Source organism: Penaeus monodon, chromosome 1, assembly GCF_015228065.2.
Source record: "Penaeus monodon isolate SGIC_2016 chromosome 1, NSTDA_Pmon_1, whole genome shotgun sequence".
NCBI classification, from domain to species: Eukaryota; Metazoa; Arthropoda; class Malacostraca; order Decapoda; family Penaeidae; genus Penaeus; species Penaeus monodon.
This window is the reverse complement of record NC_051386.1, coordinates 1,484,757-1,495,467: the sequence shown is the minus strand read 5'-3', so window position 1 is coordinate 1,495,467 and position 10,711 is coordinate 1,484,757. Positions and strand designations below refer to the sequence as shown.

Sequence of the window (10,711 nt, the reverse complement as noted above, 5' to 3'; positions counted from 1 at the left end):
CTCTCTTTTCCTCTCCTCTCTCTCCTCCTCACCTTCCCCTCTCTCTTCTCCCCTCTCTCTCCTAATCTCTCTCCTAATCTCTCTCTCTCTCTCTCCCCCTCTCCCCTCTCCCCCTCCTCTCTCCCTCTCTCCCTCTCTCTCTCTCCTCTCTCCTCTCTTTTTTCCCCCCTCTCCTCTCTCCCCTCTCTCTCCTCTCTCTCTCTCTCTCTCTCTCTCCCCCTCCCTCCCTCCCTTCCCCCCCTTCCCCCCCTCTCCCCCCCCCCTTTTGTCCCCCAAAACTCCCCTCTCTTTTCTCTTTTCTCTCCCCTTTCTCTCGCCCCTCTCTCCTCTTTTCTTCTCTCCTCTCTCTCCTCTCTCTCTCTCTCTCTCTCTCCCTCTCTCTCTCTCTTTTCTCTCTCCCCTCCCCTCCTTTTCTCCTCTCTCTCTCTCTCTCTCTCTCCTCTCAACTTTCAAATCTTTCTCTCATTCATACTTTCTCTCTCTCTCCTCTCTCTCCTCCCAACACCCCAAAACACACACACACACCCACACACCCCAAAACCACACAAAAACACAACACACAAAACACCCCAACCACACACCACACCACACACACACACCACCACACACACACACACAAAACACCCCACACACACACACACACACACATATACTCTCTCACTCTCTCTCTCTCTCTCTCTCCTCATTTTTCTTTTCCTCCCCTTCCCCTCTCTCATTCCCCCTCCCCCCGCCTCCTCTCTTTTCACATATACCTCCAAATCTCTTTTGTCTCTTTTACCCTCCCCTCTCTCTCTTTCTTCTCTTTCCCTCCTTTGCCTTTTTTCTCTCTCTTTCCTTCTTTCCTCTCTTTGGGCCCTTTTTTTTCTGTCTTCTCTCTCTCTCCTCTTCCTCCCCCTCCCCCCCTTCTCTCCCCTTCCCTCTCTCTCTCGCCCTCTCTCTCTCCCCTCTCTCTCCCTCTCTCTTCCCCCCCCCCTCTCCTCTCCCTCTCCCTTTTTTTTCCTCCCTCTTTGCCTTTTTTTCTCCCCTCTTTTTTTTTTTGGGGCCCCCCCTTTCTTTTGCGCTCTCTTTTCCCCTTTTTTTCTCTTTTTCCTCTCTCCCCCTTTTTCTTTTCCTCTCTCTCTCCCCCCCTCTCCCCCCCTCTTCCCCCTCTCTCTCCCCCCTTCCCCCTCTCTCCCCCCTCTTCTCTCTTCCCCTCCCCCTTTCCCTACCCTCCCTCCCCCCCCCCTTCCCCCTCCCTCTCCCCCCCTTCCCCCTCCCTCATTCCCCCTTTTCCCCCCTTCCCCCCCCCCTCCCGTCTCTCCCCCCTCTCTCGTCGCTCTCTCTCTCTCTCTCTCTCTCTCTCTCGGGCCCGTCCTTTGCCTCTCTCCCTCCCTTTTCTCTCTCTCTCCCTTTCCCTCTCCTCTCCCTCTCCCTATCCCTTTTCCCCCCCCCCCCCCCCCCCCCCCCCCCCCCCCCCTCCCTTCTCTCTCTCTCTCCCCTCTCCTCTCTCCCCTCTCTCTCTTCTTCCTCTTTTCCCTCTCATCTTCTCTCTCTCTTTTCCTCTCTCTCTCCCCCCCCCCCCCCCCCCCAACCCCCCCCCCCCCCCCCCCTTTTCCCCGCCCCCCCCCCCCCCCCCGCCCCCCCCCCCCCACCCCCCTTTCTCTCCACTCCTCTTTTCTCTTCCTCCCTCGCTCTTCTCTCTCCTCTCTCTCTCTCTCTTCTCCTCTCTCTCTCTCCAATTCGCCCCCTCTCTCCCCTCTTCCTTCCTCTCTCTCTCTCTCCCCTCCCCTTTTTCTTTCTCTCTCCCCTTTTTCCTTTTCTTTCTCCCCCCCTCTTTGCCTTTTTCCCCCCTTTCCCCCCCCTATCTTGGGGCCCCTTTTTTCTGCTCTCCTCTTTCTTCCCCCCTCGTCCTCTCTCCTCTCTCCGGGGCCTCTTTTCCTCCATTCCTTTTCCTCTATCTCTCTCTTTCTCCTTTTCCCCCTCTCTCCTCTCTCTCTCCCATCAACTCTTTTTCTCCTCTCCTCCCTCTCTCTCTCGCCCCCCCCCCCCCCCTCCCTCCCCCCTCCCTCCCCCCCCCCCCCTTCCCCTCCCCTTTTCCCCCCCTCCCCTCCCCCTCCCTCCTTTTTCCCCCCCTCTTTCTCTCTCTCCTTTTCTCTCGCCTCCCTTCTCTCTCTTTCCCCTCTCCCCTCTTTTCTCTCTCTCCCCCCTCTCCCCCCCTCAGGGGCTCCCCCTCTCTCTTTTCTCGCTTTTTCCCTCCCCCCTTTTCTCTCTCTCTCTCTATTCTCTCCCCCCTTCTCTCCCTCTTTTCTCTCTCTCCCCTTTTCTTTTTCTCCCTCCCCTTTTCCCCCCTCCCTCCTCCCCTTCCCTCTCTCTCTTTTTCTCTCTCTCCCCCTCTCCTCTCCCCTTGTTCCTCCTCTCTTTTCCTCTCTGGGGGCCTCTCTCTCTCTCTCTTTTCTCTCTCTCAAAATTTTCTCTCTCTCTTTTCTCTCTTTTTCACTCTCTCTCTTCTCTCCTCTTCCTCTCTCCCTATTCTCTTCTCTCCCTTCCCCCTTTCTCTCTCTCTCTCATTCTCTCCCTCATTCTCTCTCCCTCTCCTCTCCCCTCTCTTTTCTCTCTCTCTTTCTCTCTCTCTTTTCTCTCTCCCCTTTCTCTCTCCTCTTTTCCCCTCTCTCATTCTCCCCTCCCCTCCTTCCCCTCCCCTCCTTCTCTCGTCCCCCTCTCATCTCCCCCCTCCCAGCTTCCCCCCCCTCAAACTCCTCCCCTCTTTTCCCCCTTTTCTCTCCTCTCCCCTCTCCCCTCTCTTCTCTCTCTCTCCTCTTTTCTCCCTCCCTCCCTCTCTCTCTCTCATGCTCTCTCCCCCCTCTCCCCTCTCTCTCTCTCCCCCTCTTTTCTCTTCTCCTCTTCCCCTCCCTCCTTGCTCTCCTCTCCCCTCTCTCTCTCTCTCTTCCCCCCCCTCCCTCCCTCCCTCCCCTCTCTCCTCTCTCTCCTCTCTTCTCTCTCTCCTCTTCTTTCTTATCTTTTCTTTCTTTTTCTATTTCTTTCTAATATTTTTTCCCCTTTTTTTTATTACTCTTTTTTTTTTTTTTTCTTTCCCCCCCTTTTTCTTTTTTATTTTTATCTATATTATTTTATATTATATTAAATTATATATATATAACTATAATTTTCCTTTTATTTAAAATATATATATATTATATAAATATATATATAAAATATTTATATACAAATATTATTATATATTATATATATATATATATATTTTTATATTATATTAAAATTTTTTATATATTTTTATTATACCCTATAATATTATATATTATATTATATACCTTATATTTTTTATTATATATAATTATATCCTTCTATACTATATACTCCCAATTTTATATATTTTATTATTATTAATAGATTTTTTCTTATGTCTTTTATAATATTTTAATATCTTTTATATATTATATATGTAATATATAAAAATCTATTTCTATATTATTTTAATATATATAATATTTATAATTTATATTATATATCTTAAAATATATATTACATATAAAATATATTTATATATAATTAAAATTTTTATTTTTATATTATATTTATATATATAATTTTTATTAAATTTTATATAAAATATATATATATTTTTTTTAAAAATATTATATATCCCTTTATATATTATTTTTTAAAAATATATAAAATATATAAAATATTTTTATATCTATCTTTAATCTATATATTATATTTTTTATATATTTTCTATCTAAAATTTTATATAACTTTTATTAAATATTATATATATTTTGAATTATTATTTAAAATATCTTTTTTTTATTAATTTTTACATATTTTTATGAGAAACTATAATTTTATTTTTATATTTTTTATTAAAAATCTTTTAAAATATTTATTATTTTAATTTTTAATTTTTAACCCCAAAATCTTTCAAAATATATCTATTTATACCTTTTATATATATATATTATTTAAAATTATTATATATATTTTTGTATTAAAATATTATTTATATATATTTTTCTATTTTTATATAAAATTTTTTTTTTTTTCTATATAACTTATTTTCTATCTCATTAAAATCTTATTTTATATCTTTTTTAATTTTATATTTTTTTTCCCATAATCTTTTTTTTATATTTTTTATCTATTTTTTATTTCCCCTTTTACTCTCTATATATTTTTATAAACTTATGCTTTTTATTTTTTTATTTTTCTATTCTCTACATTCTTATTGATTTCCCCATTTTTCTTTAAATTTATAAAATATATATTTTCTTCTATTTTTTTTTTTTTTTTTGTTTTTATTTTAATTTTTTTTTTTTCTTTTTTTCTCTTCTATCTTTTCTATATTTTCTTATATTATCGGTCTTTATTCCATTTTTTTCTTTATTTTTTTTCACTTTTATGTCTTACTCTTCTCTTTTTATTTTCTTTTAAAATCTTTCCCATCTTTCCCATTTCTACTTTAATACCCTTATTCTTATAATATTTATCCTTTTCCATAACTCTTCTCCCCCTTTTTTCTCTCTCTCTCTCTTCTATATCTCTTCTACAAACTACACAGATCTTTATCTTTTTTCCCCTTTTCTTTTATTTTTTTTTTTTTTTTTTTTTTTTATTTTATTTTTTTTTTTTTTTTTTTTTCTCCCTCTTATTTTTTTTTTTAATTTTTTTTTTCTTTTCTTTTTTTTTCTTTTCCCCTTTTATATATTTTCCTATCCTTTTCTTTTAAAATTTTATTATAATTAAATTTTTCTCCTTTTATTTTAAAATATCTATCTTCTAAATTTTTTTATATATTTCTTATCTTATTCTTTTTCTTTTCTTTTCTTATTTTCCTTCTTAAAACTCTATTTTATTTTTTTTTTTTATTTTTTTTTTTCTTTTTTTCTTCTTATATCTTTTTCTTTCTTTCCTTTTCTCTTTTATTCCCTCATTTCTTACTTTTAAAATTTATTTTTTTTATAAAACTACTATTTATCTCTACTCAAAACCCTTTTTTCTCTATTATCTATGTTATCTCTCTCTCCTTATCCTATTCTTTTCTTCCTCTCTTTTTCTCTCTTTTTTTTCTTTTTTCTCTCTTTCTCTCTTTTTTTTCCCCTTTATCTCTCTTTATCTCTCTCTCTTCTTTTCCCATTCCCTTTTTTCTTCTCTTCTCTCTTTCTTCTTTTCTCTCTCTTTCTATATCTTTTCTTTTCTTTTTTCTCTTTCTCTCCCCTTTTCTCTCTTCTCTCCTTCTTCTTTTCTTTTCTCTCTCTTCTCCCTTTTTTTCTCCTTCTCTCTTCCTATTCCCCTTTTTCCCCCATTCCTTTTTTTTTCTTTTTTCTTCTTTCTCTCTACCCTATCTCTATCCCCTTTCTCTCTTTTCTCTCTTCTTTCTTATTTTCATCCCGGGGCTCCCCCCAAAAAATGGGGTTTCATTTTTTTCATTCTTTTGGACCCCTAAAATCTTATCTTTTATTATACTCTTTTTATCTTTTATCTCTTTTATCTTTTTATTAAAATTTTCCCCTTACTTTATCTCTTTCCCTTTTTTTTCCCCCTTTTCCCCCCCCCGAAAAATCCCTTTTTCCTCAATTCCCTTTTCTTTTCCCCTTCCCTTCTTTTTCCATCCCTCTCTTCACTAAACCTCTCCCTCTTTCCTTTGTTTATCTCTTTTTCTCTCTTTTTTAAACTCTTTTTCCTTTTTCCTTTTCTCTTCATTCTTTCCCCCACTTGGGTTTGGGCCGGGAAGAAGGCCGGCCCCCCGCGCGGGCGCTTCCCCCCCGGGTTTTTTTTTGGCCCCGGGCCCCTTTCGATTTTTTAAGGGGGGAAAAACCCCGCCAAGTTATTAAAAAATTATTAAAAAAAAAAAAATAAATCTAATTAAAAAAATAATAATATTTCAACCCCCGCTTTTCCTTTAACTTAACCACCCACACCGCCCAAACCCCCCTGATTATTGGGCCGGGCCGGGCCCTTTTTCCCCTTCGGAATCCCTCGTTTCCTACCTAAATTTTAAAAATATCTTTCCCCCAAATAAAATAAATATATTAGAAATAAATTGGTGGGGTTTGGGGAATTTAACTCCACTCCAAAAAATTTACAACCGGAAAAATAAAAACGATTGGTTTTGACCACCGGTCAGGCCTTGGTTTTTTTGGGGAAAAATTATTAAAATTTCTTATTATTTAAAAAATATTTTAAATAAATTGAATTTTATAAAAAAAAAAAAAATTAAAAATCAAAAAATTTTTTAAATTAAATAAAATCAAAATTAAACTTTTTCCATATTTCAAGCCCTTCCCCCAATTTTTTTTAACTCGGACCCCAAAAATTCCCCCTCTTTCATTATAACCTCCCTTTTGTTTCCCTTTGGGCAAAGGGGGAACTTCAAAAAACCCCCGGTTGCCCTAGCCCGGGGGCCAAATAGGGCCCCAAACAGGTGGGGTTGGTTTTCCCCGCCCGGATTGAGGGAATTCCCTAAAAAGGGACCCGGACTCCCTGGGGAACTTTGGGGCCCTACCCCCTTCTCAACCCCCAAACATCACCCCCAAAATAACCTCCAAATTTGTATAGCTTACCCCCGGCCTAACTTTTATTTTTTAAAGGGAAAAAATTAATTTTTCTTTTTATATCTTTTTTTAATTTATTATTAAATTAAACAAAATATTTTATATCTAAGGATATTGTTAAAAATAATTATTTTAATTTTAATATTTAAAAATCTTTTTATTAATTTTATTTTTTATTAATAAATGAAAATTTTACACCCTTTACCTAATTAAATCCTATTTATTATTTATATATTTTTCTTAAAATTTTTTAAAATATTATTTAAATATAAAAATTAATAATTTAGGATATTATATTAATTTTATTTTAATTTTTTTATTAATTTTTTTTTTTTGAAAAGGGGAAATAAATCCTTTGTGGGAAAATTGGCCTAAAAGTTTTCCCCCCCGGTTTTCCCCCGCAGCCCCCGGGCATGGAGTCAAAAAGGCTTCCGGCCCTTTTTGGCCCCAATGAAAGGAAAGCCCGGCGGACAAATGGGGGATTTTCGGACCCCCGGATTTTTAAGGTTAATTGTCCCCTCTTGTTCCGTGAAAATCTCCCCCCCCCCCCCCCCCCCCCCCCCCCCCCCCCCCCCCCCCCCCCCCCCCGGGGGGGGGGGGGGGGGGGGGGGGGGGGGGGGGGGGGGGGGGGGGGGGGGGGGGGGGGGGGGGGGGGTTTTGTTTTGGTTTTTAAGGTTTTTTTGGAAACCTTTCCCCCCTTTAACTAAAACAAATTAAACCTTCCCCGAAACGGGGGTTTGAAGGAAACCCTCGTTTAAAATTTGGGCAAACCAAAAAACCGGAAAAATTAAAGGTTTTCCTGGCCCCAAATTTTTAATTTTTTGGAAAAACCAGGAGAGGAGGCTATCCGCTCCCTCTTGGCATCATGCAGGGAATCCATGAAAGGAGAGCCCGGACGGACAACTGCAGGGAGTGATCCCTCTGGACCCCCTTGCAGTCGAGACGCAAATCATCACCCATCAGCATCCAGCTCTAAGCATCTCCGTGAAGCTCTCCAACATGGCACTAACGGTTGGTGATTTTTGAAACTGTGGAGCAATTACCAGTTCCCTCTTTTTTCATATCTATGGTTCCTTGAATTGTATTATAGTATTCCAAAGCAAAGAGTAGTTGCTATAGCATCTCATGGATGATAGTAAACACAGTAATTTGCTAGTGTGGAGAGTGGTTTGCAGATATTCTAACCAAGGTGCATTTATATCTTAGGGGCTGTCTGAGTTTGTCATTGAAGAGGTGAAAGTGAATGTACAGCTCTTGACCATAACTGTGAGCCTCGCATATGATACGCTGCTACTCGATGGGGAGTATGAGCTTCAGGGGAAGTTGGTTAAAGTCATCCCTATCTCGGCTAGAGGGCCATTCACAGTCACAACCAACAATGCTAAGGTAAATTGACCACTGGATTGTATACTGGTGCAAGGCAGTTTTTCCCAGTCGCTATAGGTTGCTTTGAGGCTTGAATGTGTATTTTGATAATATATATGACATTGGTTGACAGATAAAGCTCCATTCGTGTAGAATTCATTGCGTTTCTATTTTTATAAGTATTACACAACAAAGACATTTTCACTGCAGCTCCTTTCTTAAATGGACCCTCATAAAATCTTGTGCATTGCAGGTCACACTTCGAGCCAAGTTAAAGGAATGCCGCGGACGACTAGAAGTAAGGGATCTGACAAGTGACTTGGTTTTGGAAGGTGTAAGATGTCGTCTTGCCCAGATGACAGGCGGTGCCTTGGTTAGTAAGGTTTTGAACTCATTACTAACAGATTTACTCAGACGGGAGAGACCTCGCTTGGCACACGAACTAAGTGCTGCACTCAAAACCTTGTTGAACAATGAGCTCAAAAACTTCAACCTTGGTGTATCCCTCCAACTTCTGCAAACTAGCGACAGACTCATGCGTAGAGGTTCACTTTACTAACCTTTGCTTGTGTGCACACCCAAAAAAGTCATGTAAAATAAAAAAAGAACCATTTATTTTAAAGCATTCATGAGATAAGTTAGTAAGGTGTTTTTACCTCTACAAAGTATTTTTCTGGCAAAGGTAATTTTCAAGTAAACATTCTAAGACATTCTTAAGTAGAGGGAGAAAATATCATAGTAATTAAAATGATATTGTCTTATATTTGAGTCTAAAGATATATTGCCAATATGTATCTATATGGTACAAATCTCTTTGCTTCATAAAGTATTTATAAGCTCAGGTTTTGATTGTTAGAAAATTGTGTACATTTAAAGAAGAAGATTATTTGACTGACTGAGTGAAATTACTGCATGTTGGGAAAAAAAAGGAAAAAACATAGTTTAGACTTTAGCAAAATGTTTAAGAGTGGAACCTATTTCTAAAATTACCACTAGTAGTGTTGATCCTCAGAAGAAACTTCAAGATATAAAAATCATTGTGCCAATTTCTATCATCAGCTCTCAAGCTGTTTATGAGGCACTAAAATAGCTGTTTTTAGTTAGTATGTTTAAGAAAAAGGTAAAGTGAAAGAGTTGTTGCACTCTTAATTCCCATATCTGTTGCTACCAGAGCTCAAAGGCAAGCATTTGAAAAAGAGAATGTGTCCTTGATTTTCACTTACCATATTTCAAAGCTTTATTATTATTATGAAGTTCAGAGGAATTTGACAATTCGTATTGTATGATGTTCTGATACGGTGAAGCATGGATACTCCACTGGTTTGGCTGTATGGCATTTTACCAAAGATTCGTTTTAGATAATCTTTTAATTTAATGTGATAGGGGATAGTTATCGGTTTTGTAGTTAAAAGGAAATACATTTTAATACTGAATTTTAAGTGGGTATACGTGATTTATGTGAGAACTGTATTTGCATGTTAAAAGTATATGATCAAGTGGTTATCATTTTATGTATCCAAAAAATGATACTCTATCTATGTTTTATGTATTTTGCAGAGTAATTTTATTAAATTTTAATCGTTACTAGGGGGAAATTCCTATTGTTTTATCTAGAAATAATTTTTTTTTCTTGGCTTATGTGGGGAAGACAAAGATAAATAGTTTAAATACTTTTCTTTAATTAAGGAATAAACATAGAATGCCAAAAGGTTCATTTTGAACATACTTGCTATGTGAAGACCATTTCTCTGCTTTTCCTTTTTCTTTTACTTCATTATTCACTAAAGTATGAATTTGGAAAGACAAAGGAAAGTATGATTCACTACGAAGGAATGGTTTGAGTGTATCAGTGAGATTAGTGTTTTAGCTGAATGTTTTGGAGATTTTAAATGTAATGCGCATTGCCAGATGGAGAAACTGTATGACCCATTTTCGGGGAATAAAATTTGGAAGCAATGCAAGCAGCGCCACCAAACATGACAGGGTAAGGTAGCGATCCTGACAATCTCTTGACTTCACTAGTGTTATGGTGATTATGATATTCCCGTTTCCTGTCTCAATATCATTAATGTTTTATACATATTATCACGGTGGAACTGCATCCAGATAGGGGGTCTTTCATATTTTCAAATAATTGCATGCGTTTGTTGAGCAGTAAAGGGATGCTTTGGATATTATGATGTAACTTTATCCAGGTGGAAATTCAGATCACAGATGTACCACTTCTGTAATCTGTATGTGGAAGTGCATGTCCATATATGTACAAGATTAGTGTGTGTGAAGGACCATTTCATTTTTTGCAGTGGTTATTGTCATGGTATTTCTATATTATCAGCATTAATGCATACATGAAAGTCAGTGCTAGTTATCTGACTTGGATCTGATGCAGGTTTTATACTTCAAACCATTTAAATTTCCGTTGATATTGATACATATCTGCAATTGAAAATCAGTCAGTTTGTTGTCCTGTGAATTACATTGATATGGAAGTTACTATAGATGTTTATATGATAATGTGAATGTAAATCAAATACTTGTAAAGAAACAATGTATTTGTCAGACACACTGATTAATATTATTCACTTTTTTTCAAGGAAGACGTTGTTGATTTTATTACTGTTGGTCTACAAATAGGGTTTGGGGAGTGGGAACATGTTGTGTTGAACAGTTATCATTTTTATGGAATGAATATTATTTTAAAATGCCACAACAGACTATAACTTGACCAATTTGATACTCATAAGTGGGTCTGGCAAAGATCTATTCAAAATGACTTTTGTTATTGGATGTATCAGTAT

At 37.8% G+C, this 10,711-nt stretch overlaps 1 protein-coding gene across 1 annotated transcript in view; it reads left to right on the top strand.

Moving 5' to 3' along the window:
• The window catches only part of LOC119574395, a 17,894-nt gene extending 7,596 nt beyond the window's left edge, over positions 1–10,298 (top strand). Inside the window, 5 exon segments of the mRNA XM_037921649.1 lie at positions 6,953–7,076; positions 7,383–7,456; positions 7,458–7,559; positions 7,755–7,934; positions 8,167–10,298. Coding sequence (XP_037777577.1) covers positions 6,953–7,076; positions 7,383–7,456; positions 7,458–7,559; positions 7,755–7,934; positions 8,167–8,472 — 786 coding nt within the window. The 3' untranslated portion in view covers positions 8,473–10,298.
• The last annotated feature ends 413 nt before the right edge of the window (positions 10,299–10,711 follow it).